Source organism: Lygodium microphyllum, chromosome 5 (assembly GCF_053477565.2).
Source record: "Lygodium microphyllum isolate KBCC chromosome 5, Lygodium_microphyllum_v1.1.10, whole genome shotgun sequence".
Lineage (NCBI taxonomy): Eukaryota > Viridiplantae > Streptophyta > Polypodiopsida > Schizaeales > Lygodiaceae > Lygodium > Lygodium microphyllum.
Window position 1 is genome coordinate 95,127,522 of NC_141139.1, and position 21,239 is coordinate 95,148,760.

The 21,239-nt window shown below is 42.9% G+C and overlaps 1 protein-coding gene across 2 annotated transcripts in view; it reads left to right on the top strand.

Annotated features, from left to right (window-relative positions):
* Nucleotides 1–2,310: 2,310 nt before the first annotated feature.
* Nucleotides 2,311–21,239, top strand: part of LOC148036157 (D-Tyr-tRNA(Tyr) deacylase family protein) — a 45,152-nt gene continuing 26,223 nt past the window's right edge. For both annotated transcript variants that reach the window (XM_087678166.1, XM_087678167.1), the window contains exons 1-5: nucleotides 2,311–2,467; nucleotides 2,548–2,639; nucleotides 3,390–3,456; nucleotides 3,584–3,614; nucleotides 3,892–4,032. In XM_087678166.1, the coding sequence (XP_087534292.1) occupies nucleotides 2,426–2,467; nucleotides 2,548–2,639; nucleotides 3,390–3,456; nucleotides 3,584–3,614; nucleotides 3,892–4,032 (373 nt within the window). In that variant the 5' untranslated portion in view covers nucleotides 2,311–2,425. The remainder of the gene's footprint in view (nucleotides 2,468–2,547; nucleotides 2,640–3,389; nucleotides 3,457–3,583; nucleotides 3,615–3,891; nucleotides 4,033–21,239) is intronic.

Genomic DNA, 21,239 nt, shown 5'->3' on the forward strand with positions numbered 1-21,239 from the left:
AAATTAGTATGCAAGGCAATTGAGAATCACCCACTGTTGTAGCTTCACATGGCACTATAGTATTTACTTAAGGATGTGCCCTAAAAGACCATCCCCCCTTGCATCCATGACCATGAGCCCCACTCTAATCAGTTTTCTTAGGAATCCCTGACTTGTTTGTCTCTCAACAGTGATAATACTTCCCGTCCATTACCCATCGATTAGTGTTTTAACCTCATCAATGATGATTGACAAATGAAAGCCATAGAGCTAGCTTCTAACTATGTGATAGCCTATGTAAGCATATGCACTCACATTGTAATTGCACCACAACTTATACATGGGTTGGGTCCTCAAGTGTGGGACAACACTCTAGGCTTGCTTGGAGTTCTCCCAATCCATCAATATGTATTGTGCATATGAAACGAACTAGCACTCCCCTAGCGAGAGAGCACTAAAGGTTTTCCCTTACAAATAACACAAATCTAGTAATGTATAGCTTCTACCCTGTGCTAACATCTTTTGTAGTGACTAGCTGACCATTTCACTCAAATCCAACCAATCTAACAACAACAAACTCTAATCTCAAAAGGCCCCATCTAATCCCAATCACTACTTCTGCTTGACATCTACAACTCCAACAACCACATTGAGCTCCAATGACAACCACCATTGCTCTCCTCACAATATGTACACCACTATCCCAACACTTCTTGTTTGTGATGCAAGTTGAAGCATGCTACCTTCGATGAAGAGTTCCATGGGACTAGCACTCAGCCAAGAAGGGGATAATGTTTAAACCATCAAATGGAATGGGCAACCAATAGCAATTAATTGACAAATGGAAAAGGTAATAAAAGTGAAAATCTACCAAAGGTGTAAGGTGTTGCAAGTATTTTAGAAGTTAATCCTTTTGGATGTGTGTATGCAATTTTTTTTGTATAATATTATGACTGTCTATTTAAAATAATATTATGAGAACCGAGCACAACACCTGTGCAAGCTATAATATTTTCTAGGGAAAAGAAAGACTTGTGGCTTGACAAGGGTGTATTAAAACTAAATAGAAAAGATGTGTGCCCAACTATATTGGACACCCAAATCAAAGCCCATGTATAAAAGTTGGAAAGTGAATGGATAACCTCATTCTTGTAGTATGCAATTTTGAGAGCTATCTTCTCCTTCTTGCTTCTACTCCATCTACTCGTGCTTCATCTTGAGAGTGAGGGAGAGAGTGTGTGAGAGCAAGGGAGAGATTAAGGGCTTGGGAAGTGAAGCTTCTCTCTTGCTTCGTGCTTTTCTCTTCTTTCCCTTCTTCTTGGGTGAGAAGAAGATTGAAGGAGGGATTGGGTTGCTTCTCTTCTTTTCCATGTTTCCTTCCCAATCAAGCACTTGCGAATTGGATTGAGAGAGATGGAGTAGGGGATGTGGATTGAGGGCCACCACATGGATTGTGAAGTCACCTTTGAACTTTCACGTCATGGTATTGAGGAGAATGTAAGACAATGAGCTCACTACACCCTTGTCAATTCGTTCATTCTTACTTTCATGGAGGTTGAGAGATGGACAAATAGATTGGTGAGCGTGAGAGATATATCGGCTATGTGAGAGGTAGCCATTACCAAAACGGGAGAAGTGCTTGAAACAAAAGGTGTTTTGTCAAGTCTGCTGTTGAGCATGCTAAAGCTTTGACAAATCAGAAAAACAAAACAGAACTACATGTCACTAGATTTTATATAATGATAATTGCATGATATGATATTAGAACCATGTACCATTGCATTTGTTTAGATCAATGAGTTGCATCTATGGTTTGAAGTTTGAACTCACAACGATGCACCTTGTGTTGTTTATATGTAGGAATTAAAACAAAATGATTTGCGAAGAGATCGCAATGCAAAATTGCAATAGATTTTACTAAGAGATCAGTATCACACTTCTTAGTTAAAAGAGTTTGCAATTTGTCAAACGACTAATGTGCAAAAACTAATGTAAGCTTTACTAAGAGATCAATATCACTCTTTTTACTTAAAGACATTTATGATCTCCAAAGAGTTTGCAATGTGAAATTGAGCTAAGCTTCGCTGAAAGATCGATATCATTGTTCTTAGTTAAAGACATTTATGATTTGTAAGGGGATTGCTATGCAAAACTAAGTTAAGCTTTAATGAGAGGAAAGTATGACTCTTCGTAGTTAAAACATTTTATGGTTTGTAAAGGTTATTCTCACTCATTTTTAGGTAAAGCATTTGTGATTTTTGTAAAGAGACTAAAATACAGAAGAGCATTGTGATCTGTAAAGAGATTAAAATGCAAAACTGAGTTAGTATCACTCTCTTTTTAGCTAAAACATTTCAGTTTTGAAGAGATTGCAGTGCAAAACTGAGTGAACTTTTACTGAGAGATCACTCTCATCCTGAATCCTGAGAGAAAGTCCAGGAGGAGGATGAGGGCGGTCGTACAGAGAGTGCTGTCTGCCAAAGTAGTGGTGCGTAACAATGGCGGCATTGTAATTGTGATGAGGTTTTTAATAACCAGTCGTTGCACTTTCTCTGTGTGTGCGTGCAGGTCGATGGCGAGACCGTCTCACAAATCGGGCCAGGTCTGTTGGTGCTCGTCGGTTTACTGGATGCAGACACAGAGAGCGATGCAGACTACATGTACTTTCTCAATTGTCCTGTGAAGCTTTTTCTTGTCGTGCGATTTTGGTTTGTTGGATCAATCAAGCCTGCAGATTGTATGCTTCACGACAAATGATTTCATTTTTCTGGTGAAAGAAGGTTTCATATTTGTTACTGTATCATAGTACGCACTTTTGTTTGGATTGAGAGAGAATGTGTGTGAGACAACAAGATTTTACAAGCCAAGATTGCATTAAACAAGTTCATCTCTTCAAAGGAAAATAACAGTACAAGGGATTCATAGTAGACAGTTTATGTAGGAAGAAATCAGAGTTTCTTTCAGGATAGATCATCTACAATTGCTTCATGAGCCAAAGAAACACGAACTGGCCATTACTCACATGTGCATGTTGACTTGTACTTTCTTCAAAAAATATCTGCAGCATCCACACTTAATGGCAGCTATGGGCCTCATAACACGATGAGGATCATGTTCTGTGTTTTTATCTGATTCTGACATTCTTAATGGTTATGGTCTGTGTTGATATAATCGAAAATAATAGTCTTAAAAAAAAGGAAAAAGAAAAAAGAAAAAAAGGGTTCATGTATGTGCGCTCTGCAGTACATGCATGCATCATAGCCACAAGTTCTTCTGTAATTAGATTTTGCTGCATGAACTTGGTCTGCCCCCTTGTTTGCCAATTTACAGGCTAATGACCTGTCTGTGAAGTATTGCATCTGTATTGTCTATTCAACCAGTGGATGAAGATATCTCTGCATGTCTCACAGCTGCAGAAAGGTGCTGAACATGCGGCTCTTTCCAAACGAGCAAACTGGGAAAGGGTGGGACTTAAGTGTGAGCTATTCTCTTCCAATATTTGTAAACAAGTTGCTGTGCATTTATTTTGAATTGGTCCTGCCTTTACCTCGTTCCATTTTTTGTTCTTGTAGGTTGTCACCCATTTACTTGGATTACCTTGCAGGTGATGCAAAACAACTATGAAGTGCTGTTAGGTATGGTGCTTTTTCCTTGAGTAGTTGAACATTGGTGCTATTAGGTATGGTGCTTTTTCTTGAGGAGTTGAACATTTCTGCTTCTAAGCATGCACATACTTGCTAAAACATGTAGCTACTGCTGAGTTGCTGTAGGATGTTGACTCTGTTAGTAACTACATTTTAGTTAAGTTGGGTTTGCAGTTATTCTTGTTCTGCTGTATTCTAGTTCATATTATGCCAACGATCTGTATCACCTTGTCATGCATTAAACATATGCACTGTGGCATTTTTGCAGTTAGTCAGTTCACACTGTATGGAATCATGAAAGGCAACAAACCTGATTTCCATGTTGCAATGGCACCTCAGCTTGCGAAGCCTTTCTATGACTCTTTAGTTGAAAGATTCAAAAAGGCATACAAAGCAGAACTGATAAAAGGTACAAAGTCAGTCTTTAGACTTGGTGGATCTTGTTATTTGCTTATTTGCCTATGTATGGTTTCCATTGCCTTCTTGTGTGAGGACATTGAGTGTATGCAAGGTAGTATTTATATTATCTTAGGTATATCGGAACCATTTGATGTTAGAGTTAAAGAAAGAAAACGAGCTGCTGCAGAATTTGGCAATGTCAGCTGCTATGCTTTAGCTGGTTGAGGCAGGAGGGTGCCTAGGCTATCTAAGAGTGCTATTTGTTGACTACAAGGGCTATACTGTTAGAGATTGGCATTCCCTGGACAGGCAGGTTCAGATCTGAGCAGTTTTCAGCTGGTGTACCAAGCAGTCCATGTGTGGCAAGCAGTTAGCGTCAGCAGGCCGCAGGCAGGGTAGGTGACACATGTCAGGTCGGACTGTGCAGGTTGGACAGATTCTGTCCAGTTGGCTTTTTAATGCAGCTAACCTGCATTATTCCATGTATTTTTTGGGGCTAATAAATGCAGTTGACCTGCATTATTTCATGTATTTTTTGTGGCCTATTTATTGGCCCCCGTCTCCACACTCTGGTTCAATTCAGTTCTCAGGTTTCCAGTCTGCTGACTGTGGAGACTGCCCTTGGGGTTCTCGGAGTGTGAGATCTTAGAGGTGGAGACATATACAGAAATACTCTCTGCACCCGTGTACATATCTGCATCCTTATATAGCATTCTTCACTGCAGATTTTCTGCGTTTCACTCTCTCTCTCTCTCTCTCTCTCTCTGTGTTCACTCTTTGTCTTGGTCATATTCTTTCGCACAGCTTCACTCTGACATGGTATCAAAGCATTGAAGGACTGACCGAGGGTGGGAACTACATGAAAAGGAGATTTCAGTGCGACATAAGGCTGCGTTTTCAGCATTTAAGGGCGAGTAGGAGGACTATGCATCAGAACAAGGTTGAGGTGAGTGTGGGCATGCGAGGAAGGAGCAGATTTGCTGAAGTTGCTGTTGATTTTTTCTGTTAGAGAAGAAAGAAGGCTGCGTTTTGGGCCTTCAAGTATAGATTTTACCTTTTTATCTCCTCGAACGGGTGAAGAAGGAGCGGGATGAGTGGCAAAAAGCCCTAGCAGGCTGCTTTCACATAGTTAAGAGGGGACTACTTTGTGTGTTTTGTGCAGGCATTGTAGGTGAAGATGTCTTTTGAGGCCAAGACAGAGTTTCGGATGATCATGGACTGGAAGGTGCCCGTGTTGCCGGCTCTTCCATCATATCAAAAGCTCGATGGCAAAAATTACTGCATGGTGGGTTATGATGCTTGCCATTTTGGAGTCCTATGATTTGGCGGAGCTTGTTATGGAGGCTATGCATTGGTCGTCCTCGCGAGACGAGTCCTGACTCTCTTCCAGTGGCAAGTTGGACTTGGCAAAGGCTTAGGCACATTGGGACAAACTCAATGCTTGCATTCACTCGTTTTTATTTCTCTCATGTACTTTAGCTTTTATCTCTCATATCGAGCATTTGACGGTGGCCCGGGAGACATGGTTGGAGCTTGATTAGATATATAATTGTATGAGTGTCATGAAATGAGTTTCTTTGGAAGTGTAAATGAGAACCATGAGTGTCAACAAGTCATCTTCTATGCGGGAGCATATTAACAAGCTGAGGTAGCTTCAGATTCAGGTATATAATGCAGGGAAGGTGATTACTTTTGAAGGCATGGTGATAACTCTTCTTTCATAGTTACCGCCTTGTTTCAATGGCTTTTATTCCACCTTGATTGCTTCAGGGTAGTCTAGGACTCTTAGGTGGGAGGAGTTGGTTTCTATGGTCTTAGACCAAGAGAAGCAGTTGAAAGGGACCAATACTTCTAAATCTGAGGCCCTGGTTGGTTAGTCCTCTTAGGAGAAGGGGAAGGACCAAAAGAAGGAAGAGGAGGATAAATCAAAGAAAGACAAGGAAAAGGAGTCCACTTGTCACCTTCGTGGCAAGACAGGTCATTGGAAGAAGGATTGCCCCTACAAGGAGAAGAAGGAGAAATCTTCAAAGGATTCCGGAGTGGTGGTTGCTTTCTCATTAGCTGCTTTCCTCCACTTGGAGGTGATTGAGGATTCGACCCTGATGGCTTTTGATGTTGTGTTGATGGCCCCATATACTCAGGAGTGGATTGTTGACAGTGATGCCTCTCGGCACACGACTCCTCCTTTAGCAGGTGTTGCTCATTTGTGGCCTTTGCATGGCCAAACTCTCAATGGTGATAGTTCGTCTATTCCTATACAGGGACGGGGCAACATGCATATTATTCCAGATGGATGTGGTGGTGCCCATACATCCAAGGTCCTTTATGTGTCGGCTTTGGGGTATCATCTACTTTCGGTGCACAAGATTTGTGCGCTCAGCCTTTTGGTCAAATTTGATGTGGGTTCTTCTCGGATTCTTGATCGAGGATCGAGACAAGTTTTTTCTTTAGGTTATGAGGAGTCTATAAGTTGTGGTCTTCTTCTGCCTTGACTTCTCTTCTTATTACCTCTCAAACTTAGTTCGAGCTTTGGCATGCTCAGTTTGGCCACTCAACTATGATTACCTTCGGAAGGCATCCAAGGGACATCTTGCTTGAGGTTTACCGGATATTGTGGTGAGCCAACAACCTTGTGTACCTGCATCCATGGGAAGTAAACTCGTGATGCTATTTTCGGCTGAGGTGATCTTTAGTACCCTTGGAGCTTGTTTCTACCAATCTTTGTGGACTAATGAGGATGGAGTCCCTTAAAGGGAGCTTGTATTTCATGCTAATTGTGGATGATTACAGCAAGATGACAGGGGCTTATTTCTTAAAGCTGAAGTCGGAGGCTCTCTTCAATTTTATGGATTGGTTGCTTTTTGAGGAGAACCGATCGGGCTGGAAACCGAAGACCTTACGATCGGATAAGGGCGGAGAATTTGTTTCTGCTGAGCTTGCTCGTTTTTGTGTAGATTGTGGTATCCACGAGGAGTTTGCTAATACGAACACTCCCTAGGAGAACGGTATATTGGAGCAGAAGAATTGCGGTGTGATCGAGATGGCCTATATCATGATGGAGTATCGTCAGACATCTCAGTGTCTATGGATTGAGGCTGTGGCTACTGCAGTTCACATTCTTAATCGATCCTCTACTTCTACTGTTGTTGGTATGAGTCCATATGAGGCATACTTTGGGTCTAAGCCAGATGTTTCTTATTTTAGGGTTTTTGGGTGTGATGCCTATATTTACATCTTGAAAACACAATGTGATAAAAAAGTGGTTTCCAAAATGTAGGTGTTTGTGGGCTATAGATCGTAGTCTCAAGGTCACCGATTGTATGATCCCATGAAGCAGGATGTCTACACGAGCTGAGATGTTCCGTTTGTGAAAGTTTTAGTCTTAGAAGGGGGTGAGGAACACCCTGTTCTTAGAGATCCTAGTGATAGTTAGGTGCGAGCGACTGTTTCTCTAGAGCCTGTGCCTCTTGAGACTCTTCTTTGGATGAGGAGTGTAGTTCTCAGCCACCGGACTCAGCCACCGGACTCACCAATTGCATCCCAGCCATCACTGGACCTTCTAGAAACTTCAGCAGATTCAACCACCTCCTCATTGGGCTTGTGACACTTCATGATGCGGGGATTGAGGAGGTCCCTAAGGAGTGGTAGCCCTTGTAGGATGGGCCTCGGCATTCTCGAAGGAACCAAGCATACCACACTAAGCTTGTATATACTAATTACTGTTGGATGACTCCTGCCATGCAAGATTAGGAGCCCATGTCACGAGGACATGTATTTTTGAAACCTCACTTAACATTTGGATTAATTTTTAATCACGTGATTAAGTAAATGCTTCACATGTGAGGTGCAATTGGGATTAAAGTAAATTTACGAGCCCGAGGCCCGAAAAAATCATGGGATGTCAAATGCAAAAGTTGCTATAAGTTAGGCCGCATAGGTACTTGGTGGTATCTGGTGTCAGTTGTTGGTCTAGGTCATTCATTTGGCCATAAGTGTTAGTTGGTGACACTAGAGAAGTGGTGTTTAATGGTACTTAACACCAATTTGAAGGTCAAAGATGGCGCAGAGACACTCGGGAATGGAAGTTGTCTAGCTAATTTAATTATTGGCCAGTTAGATTATTTTTTAGAGCACCGAAACAATTATTAGATAAAATTTCAGTATTTAAATATTAAAAATTAATATTTAATTATAGATAATGCCCAAAAAACCATTTGAGAAGGCTGCCACTTGTAAAGGAAGACTGAAAAACGTCTTTAGAGGCCGGAGAGAGGCATTTTTAGGGTATTCAACTCACAAGAGAGAGGGAGGAGATACTACTGGCCTGATTTGTGGTCATTGGAGGACCTTCTGAGGCAGCTAGGGATAAGAGAAGACCAATCTACAGTAGGTGATAGCATCTACAGGCTGTTGAGACAGGGCAGCAATAGTAAATGACTGATTTTCTTTAGTTCTTTGCATCTACAAGCTGTTGTGGCAGGTCAAGAGCTGCATTTGATTGATTTTCAGTTATTCTTCATAACAAAACTTTGAATTTTCTCTTTCTACAGCTCTCATCTCCCAGCCATTTCATAGCCTTGCTCCGAAGATCTCAGGATTTGGATCCTTGGAGGTTGAGAAATTGCAAATCTCTTTGTTGTAAACCTTAATTTACAGCAGAAATTAGGGTTTAGCAGCAGCCTTGGGAAGCGTGCCAAAAATTGGAAGCTCCAAGAGATGGATTCAACAAGATTGAAGGTGAATTTTAGCTAAATTTAGGTGGAGGACTAGCCAACCATTGAATTTAGGGCATTTCCATCGTCTATGAAGAGGGTAAAGGCCAATCAAGTGCTCGAGTCAAGGGGCAAAATAGATTGAAGACTTGCTGGTCACTTTGGACAGCAAGGGGAGTTTGGATTGCAAAGGGGATCGGGAGAATCCCATTGGAAATCAACTTCTTCTTCAATAAAGCTAAAGAAATACCGAAAAGGGTGCAGATTTTGGGGCCAAGCGGGTGTGCTTTGTCCAAGATCAGTAGGTAAATTTGTATTTTCAGATTTGCATTAATTGTTTTCTGCTGTAATTAAGTTGTAATCAGGGATTTACCACCCATCCACGGAAGGAATGCTGGTTTCAGCCCATCTCCATTACGGAGGCTTTACAACATGATCATTGGTGGCGGAGAGCGATGGAGCAAGAGCTGGAGTTGATAAAGAGGAATGGCACTTGGTACCTTGTGCCCAAGTCTCCTCGTAAGAAGATCATTGGAGTCAAATGGGTCTTCAAGACCAAGTACTGTAGCGATGGCACGTTGGACAAGCATAAGGCTTGCCTTGTTGCTAAAGGTTTTGCACAGTGCCTAGGCATTGATTTCCATGATACTTTTGCACCTGCAGCTTAGATGGCTACTATTCGTGCAGATCTTGCCTTGTGATGTCTACCTTCTTGAATGGGGAGTTGAAGGAGGAGATCTATGTTGAGCAGCCTCTAGGCTTCGGTTCTTTTGATGGTAAGGTGTACTAGTTGAGGAAGGCCCTCTATGGCCTTAAGCAGGCTCCCTATGCTTGGAATGAGAAGATTGACTCTTTCTTCTGGGGTATCAATGTTCCAAGGTCGACCCCCAGCTTTATGTTCACACCTCAGATGGAGGTTGTGTGTTGTTTGTCCTTTATGTTGGATGACTTGATTGTGACAGGTGACCATACTCAAATGGTTGAGCAGATGAAGACAACACTTCACGAGAAGTTTGAGATGACGGATATGGGGCTTCTTCATTTCTTTCTAGGTCATGAGATCTATCAGACCCTGAGGGGGATCTTTATTTTCCAACAACAATATGTATAGGAACTCTTGACTACGTGTGAGATGGAGGATGCAAGTCTCTTATGACTCCTATGGACCCGAATTGGAAGGCTACAACTCATTCCGATTATCCTTTGGTAGATGCTATCCGTTATAGGCAATTGGTTGGCTCCTTGATTTGGCTTCTCAATAATCGTGTTGACTTATGTTATGCTGTAGGTGTGCTGGCCGGGTTTATGAGTGAACCCAAGATGGTGCATTGGCAGGCTGCCAATGTAAATCCCAAGATCAGGGGTCCCCTGTAGGAACCGCAAAATCCTCTATCTTGGGATTTACATTGGCAAGTTGCTCAAAGTATTTTGCGGTGCCTACAAGGGACCCTTGATCTTGGGATCTATTATCTAGCAGGTACAGGTGCTACAAATTTGGTACTTACAGGATGGAGTGATTCTGATTTGGTTGGCGATGTGGATCATCAGAGATTCACAATAGGTTATTGCTTTACCTTGGGTGTTGGTGCTGTTTCATGGAGCAACAAGAAGCAACCCACAGCTGCCCTATCTTCGATTGAGGTGGTGGCGGCGTCTTCTACTACATGTGAAACAGTGTGGCTTCACAGGCTCTTGGAGGAGCTTGGCTGCCCGCAGAGAGGTCATATTGTTCTTCAGTGCAACAATGAGAGATGCATTGCCCTTGCCAAGAACCCTGTGTTTCATACTCGGACGAAGCATATCGAGATCCAGTACCATTTCATTCAGGAGAAGATTCTAGATGAGACTATTACCCTGGTCTATTGTAAGACAAAGGACAACCTTGTAGACTTGTTTATGAAAGTGCTTCCTTAGGCTTTACTTCAATAGCACCCCAGATCCCTTAGTGTTTTACTGTGTCCAGGATCTAAGTGTGAGAGTGCGCAACGGAAGAAGAACACGAACACAGAGGAGGAGAGAGAGAAAGCAGGGAATGAAGGAAGAAAATCTGCACTGGCTGAAATGAATGCTGAATACACTGAAATGGACTGATCAGTCCCTGCACGCAGCCCAAAGCGTCAGTGAGGGCACCAGATCAGGCTGATGATGACGGCAGCACCGAAGACGGAGGAAGATGACGGAGTCGGAGTGTGCACCTGCCAAAGGAGGAGGGAAGATGATAATACAACTGACTGCCAAGTGGGAAATGGCTATAAATAGCCAAAAAACCCAAAAACTGGCCGACCTGAAATTTGAGGCCATAAATATGTCCGACCAGCATTTAATGTTGATCCGACCAGCATTTAATGCTGGTAAAAATGCCAGGAATGCTCAGAAAAATCCCGGTAAGGGTAGACAATGTCCGGCAGGTGAGGCAGGCTGAAGAATGCAGAAACTGCCCCGGGAAATGCACATAAAATCCCGACTGGAGGAGAAAATGCACTGACATGCAATAAACTGAGTGTTCTAGAATGAGCTACCTCCTCCGTCAAAACAAGTGATAGACAAGTCAGAGCTCCTAAAGTCCTTATCTGACTCAGATTGAGGCTCACAGGCAGGAGATGACAAGGCATGACAAACATGACTGCTAACACCCTCTCTCAGATCCTGGATGTGGCAGAAGACCAAGGGAGAAACGGATCCTGGGGTGGCAAGAGGAATGTCAAGGTCAATGAAGTCCGTCGATGTAGACTGCTGTTGAAGGAGCTCCTCACGATCCTGGGAATCCCCCTCTAAAACACTAGGGGCCAGGGAATCCACAGCCGCATCACCGAGATCGTCCCCCGCTGAAAGGGATGGGGGGTACGAGGGAACCACCGGAGGAGAAGGTGGGGGATGGGAAGAAACCTGTGGAATAGAAGGTGCACAAGCGGGAACGGGTGTAGCAATAGACTGCCTCGGAGGACCCTGCATCAAAGAAGGGGAATGGAGCTTGTAAAGCCCGCTCTCCTGCCAACCTGTAGATAAGACAGCTCCTGTAAAAGAATCCTCAATAACAACGGCATGCTCGGTGAAGATCACTCGTGTGCCAAGCCTCGTAAGACCATAAACTGAGAGGAGGGGAAGGCCCAAATCCGGAACATGCAGGGCCTGTGAAAAGGAGCTCGAAGGTCGGTTGGTAAACAAAGGCAATGTGCCAACACCACTAATAGGCACCGATAAAATGTCACCAACAGTGACTGAACCCTCGGATGGACGGAGATCCTGTAACAAATCACCTCGGGGAGTCATATGACTCGAAGCACCACTGTCCGCAGCCACGGAAGAAGGATCCTCCTCCAAAGCATGGATATGAAGGAACACTGACTCATGGGTAACAGCTGGTGTAGAGGTAGAAGAAGGCTCCGATGTAGATCCACCCTTTGCTCCCGGACGAAGGTGAGGGTACTTCTTCCAGCATTTCTCCTCGGGACGTGTCCCTTTCCCACAGTGTGGGCACTTCGGTCGCTCTGAATCTGAGTCAGAGCCTGAAGAACTGTCCTTCTTCTTAGCCTTTGACTTCTTCTTCTTCTTCTGTCCTCCCGAACCTGCAACAAAGGCTCTAGTGGAGTCGGATCCACTAGCACTGACCTCTCTGAGTCGCTCGTCATGCTCCAAGACAAGCGGGGATAGCTCCTCCCATAGAAGCTTCTCATGGGTCCTCGATGTAAGAAGGCTGGTGTAGAAGGCATCAAACCGAGGCGATGGCAGCTGAGTCAAAAGAATCATAGCCATGTCTTCAGAAGATATCGTCCGACCGAGGGATGCAAGCTCATCCCTCATATCCTGTAATCTGTTGATGTGGTCCTTCATGGAAGGACTATCATCAATAGCGAGCATCCGCAACTTCTTTTCAAGAGATATCCGGTGGGCAAATGTCTTCTGTTGATAGAGAGACGCGAGCTTTCTCCACACATCTGCTGCAGTCTTCAACCTGTGAACATGAACAAGGACAGAATCCTGTAAACTCAGAAAGAGAAAATATCTGGTTCTAGAATTAAGCCGATCCCATAAGGCTACACGATCCATAGATGTCCCATTTGCGGGATCCACCTTAGGCCGAGGAATAGGAACAGAAACAAGCTCCCAAAGATCGAAGGAGTCCAAGATACACTCCACCTTGCAGGACCATAGAGAAAAGTTGGAGCCATCCAACCGGTCCTCTTTGGGCAGCTGAGGAAGTACGGGTACCTGTACAGGGGGTACCAAAGGCTGCATCGTCGGCCCACTGGAAGGGGATTGCCGAGATACATGAATAGAAGGGGGACGGGAAAGAGGAATAGACTCCGGACGACGGTCCTCGTGATAGAAATCACGCCTCCGTTCAGATGAGTGTTGAGACAAAAGCTCGTCATCTGAGTCATCAAAGCCTGTAAACTGATGAGAAGACATCTTCCAATCTGCAAAACACCAAACACCAAAGAAAACTGTGCCGAAGCTGAAGTAGGACCAGCAGTCTGGTCACCAACCACCAAAACACAGGCTGTGATAGCCTACAAACACCTGGAGCTGCAAAACGCAAGGATATCTGATGAAGATCACCAGAAAAGAAGCCGCCAGCACCAAAACGCAGCCTGGGAGTGGGTCGCCAGCAGGAGTGGAAACGACCACCAGATCTGCAAAATGCAGCTTGATAATGTGTCGCCCAGCTGAAAGAGGGGCTGCCTGATGGAAAACGCAAGCAGGAGGAGTTGTTTGATGACGTGGCAGCCTCGGGAGTAGTCGTCTGCAGCAAACGCAAGAAGAATGGCCACCTGGAGGGGCCGCCTGGGCAGTTGGAGATGAGGCGACAGCAGCAGAAGAGGAGTGAGGTATCTCTCCACAAGGTTAGGTCCTCCGTGCTCTCAGTCAGGCTCTGATACCATGTGAGAGTGCGCAACGGAAGAAGAACACGAACACAGAGGAGGAGAGAGAGAAAGCAGGGAATGAAGGAAGAAAATCTGCACTGACTGAAATGAATGCTGAATACATTGAAATGGACTGATCAGTCCCTGCACGCAGCCCAAAGCGTCAGTGAGGGCACCAGATCAGGCTGATGATGACGGCAGCACCGAAGACGGAGGAAGATGACGGAGTCGGAGTGTGCACCTGCCAAAGGAGGAGGGAAGATGATAATACAACTGACTGCCAAGTGGGAAATGGCTATAAATAGCCAAAAAACCCAAAAACTGGCCGACCTGAAATTTGAGGCCATAAATATGTCCGACCAGCATTTAATGCTGATCCGACCAGCATTTAATGCTGGTAAAAATGCCAGGAATGCTCAGAAAAATCCCGGTAAGGGTGGACAATGTCCGGCAGGTGAGGCAGGCTAAAGAATGCAGAAACTGCCCCGGGAAATGCACATAAAATCCCGACTGGAGGAGAAAATGCACTGACATGCAATAAACTGAGTGCTCTAGAATGTGCTACCTCCTCCGTCAAAACAAGTGATAGACAAGTCAGAGCTCCTAAAGTCCTCATCTAACTCAGACTGAGGCTCACAGGCAGGAGATGACAAGGCATGACAAACATGACTGCTAACACTAAGAAGGGGTGTTAGAGATTGGCATTCCTTGGACAGGCAGGTTCAGATCTGAGCAGTTTTCAGCAGGTATACCAGGCAGTCCATGTGGCAGGCAGCTGACATCAGTATGCGGCAGGCAGGGCAGGTAACACATGTCAGGTCAGACAGTCTGCAGCAGGTTGGACTGTGCAGGTCGGACAGTTTCTGTCCAGTCGGTTGCCGACTTGCATTATTTCATGTATTTTTTTTGGCCTATTTATTGGCCTGAGTCTCCACTCTCTAGTTCAGTTCAGTTCTCATGTTTACAGGTTGCTGATTGTGGAGACTGCCCTTGGGGTTCACGGAGTGTGAGATCTTCAAGGTGGAGACTTGTAGAAATACTCTTTGCACCCGTGTACGTGTGTACATCCTTATACAACATTCTTCACTGCAGATTTTCTGCGTTTCACTATTATTTTCTCTCTTCTCTCTCTGTGTTCACTCTTTGTCTTGGTCATAATCTTCTGCACTGCTTCGCTCTAACATATACACGATTTGTGTTAGCTTGGGTTTCTTTATTGGCATTTAGTCATGTTTTGGTCAGTTGTTGGCTATATTTTTTTTATTTATCCCAATGACCAGACATGCATTCAATGCTTGGTGATGATGTTGCAAGTGATCGATATTGGTCATGATTTCCTTGACATCAAACCGGAGGGGGATTTCAATCTCATCAGATTTTTTAAAATTAAAACTAACATTAAGAAAAACCAAAAATAAAAAGTTTAAAAATATAAATGTGGTTGGAATTAGACACTAGCCATACTCACACATACATTAACCCAAAATGAGTTGTATTTCTTTCTATTTCCTTTTTTTTTTTTCAATTCATAGAGGAGTTATGTTTCAAGGGGAAGGGGAAGAGAAGGGAGCTTGTAACCATTTTATGCATGACCTTTGAGTTGAGCATGAAGGCTATACTCGCGTATTTGGCCTTTGGTCATGTGCCTCTAAGCCATGCTAGCTTTTGATCAACCTTTGAGTCATGCACACATACCTCTAAACCATGTTATACTTTGGGTCCTTCAACTTGTGGGTAGACTTGTAATGACTATGCTCACTTTACATCTCTCAATTATGTATCTCCTCTCCAAAGTCATTGTACATAGTGATTAGATACTGCTTCTTCAAGGTAAGACCTTCACATTTTCTTTTTTCTATGTTTTGTGCCACGGGTTCAATCACCCATGACTTGAAGGGGGGTTAGTATTAGTTAATCCTGTGTGTCAACCTACATTATTGTGTAAAAGTGTGTGTTTAGGTGTAAACACCTTTTATACCACTTAGCATTAAATAAGGGTCAAAAGGTTAGGTATACACCTTAGCCTATATATTCAAGTCCCATTGGTTGAACTTCTATTACATTTACTATTATCAATCTATCTTTCAGTTTGTATATGTACAAGAGTTCTCTTTCTCTCTTCTCTCTCTCTTTCTCACGCGCACGTGCGCGCACGCGTACACACACACACACACATACACACACACACACACGTTCATGGAGTTTCATCTGCCATAGCTTGCTAGTCACGGTATGAACTCCATACCCAACAAAGATAGAGGAGATTCAAGATGAGCTCGCATCCTTAGGAAAGGTCATGGCTTTAAAAGACCTTGTCGTGACGCTTCTATCTCATCTTTCTTCACCAAAGTATGATGCTTGCTACACCAATCTTCTCATTTCTTGTACTAGGAATACTATCACTTGGGAGGAGCTAGTCTTGATGATGCTAGAGAAAGATTGCATCACAAGGAGATAGATTCTTATAGAGCCAGTGCAAAGAGCTATACTTTTGCGGTATCATCTTTGGGTAAATGACAAGCCAAGCAAGAAGAAAGGGAAGAAGGAATCATAAAAGTTGGAGTCATCTTTAGACTTTGATACAAATTTAGAGGGGAAGTGCAAAGGGTATTGCAAGTGTCCACATTGTGGGAGGACCTTGCACCTCAAGGAGAAGTGTTGGAAGAAATACCCTCACCTACATCTAGGAGTGTAGGAAGGAGTGATGTAGGCTCTCTCCACTTCTACATTTACATTTGCTATTACCATAGAGTGTGTTCCTCCACATCATCAATCGAAGAAACCTTCTTTTGCTCTCTCATTATTAGAGAGGCCTTGGCTCTTCTTGACGTCAATGCTTCAAGTCATACGACTCTGTGAGGAGATTGGCTTTAGGATCTCCGCTAACAAGAGGGTACCATTGCTGTGGGTGACATAATACATTATATTGGAGCTTAGTTGTGCCGTTGGTAACTTGCCTTTATTCATTGATTGTTGATATTTGAGCTCCGTATCAGAAGACCTATATGCGAGGGGATTGGCTCTAGGATCTTCGCTAACAAGAGGGTACCGTTGCTATGGGTGACATAATACATTATATTGGAGCTTAGTTGTGCTGTTGGCAACTTGCCTTTATTCATTGACTGGTGATCTTTGAGCTTCGTATCAGAAGACCTATATGTTCGAGACTTTGGCTTTCATCTCACGAGTCCTCTCTGCCGATGGCCTTACTAGACTTGGTACCCTAGTTGTCTTAATCCAACAAGTTGTATTTGTTTAGGACTCTTCATCAAGAGCCATTTTTGTGACAAGTTGGCAAGAGAAGGCTCTATCGGTCTATTCTTCTTCTAGTGTAAATGACCTTTAGTGGCAATGTTTCATTGCCACATATATGGTCCCATTCCCATTTAAGCACCTCCCATCCCACAAGTTTTACCCCATCTCCCACAATCTCCTTTGGTGGTTCCCTCTATTAGTAGATTAGTTAGTTCATGAGTGGGCCTAGATGCAATTTAGTGGGGCTACGTGAAAGAGCATATTTAATCCAATTTTTTGGTGCTTATTTTTCGTGATTTTATGCCTTCATTTAATGGCCAACCAACAATTATGATTATTTTATTGCTGGTCGAATTGATCCAAATCTATGCATATTGTTGCCTATTTCTTGTTGGGCTTTCTCCTCTTCATTCATTCATCACTTGGATACTTTCAAAGTACGTCTTGCTGGAGAGAGGGAGCCCGTGCCAATGCCTAGACAACTAGTGACTCACTGTTGTACATTGTTGTGTGACCATAGGTCCAGTAGAGGAAAGCAATGGAAAGGTCCATTTACAGTGGTGTTTTACATATATGCATACGGAACACTAACTACTTGTTTGCATGAAGTGTTAAGCCAATTAAATAACTTGTGAGAGAGTCTTTGCCAAGTGTCCAGCATGCTAAGAAAACATGAAGTCTTTATGTGCCTCAAACCTTTATGAACCAAACCAAATATGCAATGTGTCTTTTCACTTAAACAAAAAAAGGACTTTACTTGAATGTTATGCATGCTTTTTATGGTAAAAAATTGGTGGGAGAAGGAAAAATCTGGGCTGCTTTCTCGGGCTGTTGATGCCTATTTGGCTGTTGTAGGCATGTATTTTGGAGGGGTTTGATGGGCAAAAGGTTGCACATGATCAAGACGGAAGGGAGAGGCATTCTACAGGGCATACATTACATATATGAAGTTGAATATTGAGATATGCTTCAAGGCTCATTAGGGGCTGTTTTGAAATCTCCAATTTGTTGTATATGCAGAGAACCATGGCAACACTACTATTGTATTTATAACCATAATGATGTATATGGATTCTGGGTTGATATTGTACATGTCCATGATGAATTATGGACCCCATAACTGATTTATATACTTGTTATGGTTCAAATTTGTGAATCTTGAAAATTTTATATGAAATACAGATTGGTTTTGAGCCCCACATCTTGAACTTGTGGCTCATAACTATTGTCACAAGGATGGGAACTTTTGGTGCTTTGCTTAGCATTTGATTAAAAGTTAATCAAATGTGCAAATATAACTTGCACATGTGAGTTGCAAGTTAATTATTTCACAATGTGGAACCCAGGATCTCGAGATATTAGTTGGTGCCAAAGGCAAAAGTTGTAGTTAGTTATGCATGACAAGTACTAGGTGGTACCCGATTCCAGAATTGGGCCTAGACCAATTTATTGTCTACTAATGTCAGTGGTGACATCAAAGATTAGACATAATTAATAAATTAATTAATGCAGGTCTAAGGGTCAATAATTGCTTAGGGATACTTGAGAGACAAATTTTCCTAGTCAATTTAACTATTGGCTGTTGGACACTAAAATAATTATTAAATTAATTTTAGAGTTAATATTTTAAGAATTAATTTAATAAGCCGGATAATTTTGGAAAATGGGATTAGAAGACAGTTACTGGGAAAAACTTGCCCATGCAAGTGGGTAGAAGGCTGTTGGAGGCTAGGGAAAGTCTATTCTATCCATTCAGAGAGAGAGAGAGAGAGAGAGAGAGAGAGAGAGAGAGAAAGAGAGAGCTGAACTGATTCTTGACAGCCATTGAAGAGCTGCCTAGGAGCTAGCAATAGCAGTTGAAGGCTGTTGGAGGCTAGGGAAAGTCTATTCTAGCCATTCAAAGAGAGAGAGAGAGAGAGAGAGAGAGAGAGAGAGAGAGAGAGAGCTGAACCGATTCTTGACAGCCATTGAAGAGAGAGAGAGAGAGAGAGAGCTGAACTGATTCTTGACAGCCATTGAAGAGCTGCCTAGGAGCTAGCAATAGTAATTTGGAGGCCCAAAACAACAGGTGACGGTCCCAGAAGAGTCACCAATAACAAGTGACAGCAGTTGGTGGCAGGTGACAGCTTCGAGGCTGTAGGTGCAAGTTGGGTCCTACAAGTCAAGGCAGCAGCAAATTGGAAGAGTTTTTTACAAAGAAAATAAAAAATTAATCGCTTACAAAGATCTGCCACATTTTCCAACCATTTCTCGATTTTCCTCACCATAGTTCAGCCATTTGAGCCATAGAGGTCGAGATATTGAAAAATCTCTGTGGAAAATCCTAATTTATAGGGAAAATTGGGGTTTGACAGCTACCTTGGAATGCGCGCTCAGAATTGAGGGCCTAGGACCTGAATTCCATTAGTAGAAATTGAAGAATTTTAGGGAGATTCAAGAGGCCAGCCAAACAATACAAGATTTGGGGCTAACTTTGTCTTGCAAGGAGTAGGGCGAAGGCCAATCCTAGAGCAAACCAAGGGGCAAATTGGTTTAAAGGCTTGTTGGTCATTTATGATAGCAAGTGGCACTTGGATTAGCGGAGAAGGTTAGAGAATTTCAGTTGTATTCCATCCAGTTGCAACTGAAGATGGGGCCATCAAGATATCCATTGTCCAAGATTAAAGTGGTAAAAGTGTGTATTTTAGTTTATGTGATTTGTTTACTTGCTATAATTATTAATTAATCAGGTTATCACTACCCTATTCGAGGATTTCTTCTCTTTCTGTTACAATTTTGGATTTGTTTCTCCCTGTCTTGAGCTTTTCTTACCTGAGTCTCTATGATTTTTGGCCATACACGGAAAATTCCCCCAACATCTTTGGTGAATTTGATGTGAAAGACCAAAGAAAGAGTTTTGCAATATGGGGGATAATATAGTACAATTGGATGACATAAGGCAATCGCTTTAGACATTCAATATGTATTTGTAGCAATGATAGGAGCAGCAATAACAACAACAACAACAACAACAACAACAACAAATACTATAGCAATAGCAGCAACAAGCTATTGCTAAGCTTGAATCAATTGTAATAAAAGCATTGTAAGCTGTAGAAAATAAGGTGAAATTGCTTGATGGCAGGAATATATTAAAGTAGTTAAAGGTCTATGTAGAAAAACTAAACTTTTTTGGGATTCGAATCACAAAATCCCTGCAACTCTAGTGTACCCTTTGCATAGCATATACACTTCTCTTGTGTACCTTTTAAGTATCTGAAGATACATTTCACTGCTTCCCAATGTGGCTTGTCAGGGCTAGACATGAATCTACTAATAACTCCCACTGCATGAGCAATGCCAGGAAACTCAATTGCCTTTTAAGAGCACTCAAAGTACTCTTATGCTTTCCTGCAATCAGCATGTTGCATCTGACAGTGCAAAATCAAGGATGATTGCAAGGATTTTAAGGGAGGGGGGCTATCATGAGGACATGTATTTTTGCAAGTCTCACTTAACATGTGGATTAATTTTTAATCACATGTTTAAGTGAATGTTGCGGATGTGAGTTGCAATTGAGGTTAATGCTTATTAATGAGCTTGGGTTCTAAGGGAATCAACAAATGTCAAAGGTAAAAGTCTTCACCACTGGTGAAAAGACTTGGAAGTCTATGCCTTCCTTCTGTGTATAGCCCTTAGCAACCAACCGTGCCTTGTACTTGGGCTTTCCATCAATCCATTTCACCTCGTGAACCCATTTGTTAGGAATAGCTTTTCAATCCTTAGGCCAAGGTACAAGCTTCCATGTGTTATTTGCATATAGAGACTTCATCTCTTTTTGCATAGCAAGCTCCCACTTTCTCTTGTTTTCACATGACTGTGTCTCTCTAAATGTAATACCCCCCTCCCAAAAAAAAAAAAACCCATTAAAATTAAGGCAATTTTTTAAATCTCCTTCTCTCCTTGTCAACGTTGAATAGGTGGCGGGGGGGAAAGAGGAGAAGATAACGACGATGACGATGATGAGCGGGGAGGCCACGTGGCCTACTTTCCCCCCTTGGCCACCTTGCCCAGTCTATGGGCCACCTGGGGGGCTGAGAACCCCCATTGCCATGCATCCTTAGAGGGAGAGAGAAAGAGAAGGTTCTTTTTTTCCCCCTCCTTAGAGGGAGTCCACACACACCTCCCCTTTTCCTCTTTCCCGCGAGCTTATTTCTCCCATTTGCCCCTCTATTTGAGCAAGAGGTTGTTGAAGTTCCTGCAGGGGTTGCCCCTAAAAGAAAAGAAGATCAAGAATGGCCTCTGAGCGAAGAATGTCGCATGCGGGTGGCAATTCCACAACCAACAATGAAGCTTTGGGCGATGGCATCACCTCTAATACAACTACGGTACCAGATATAAGAAAT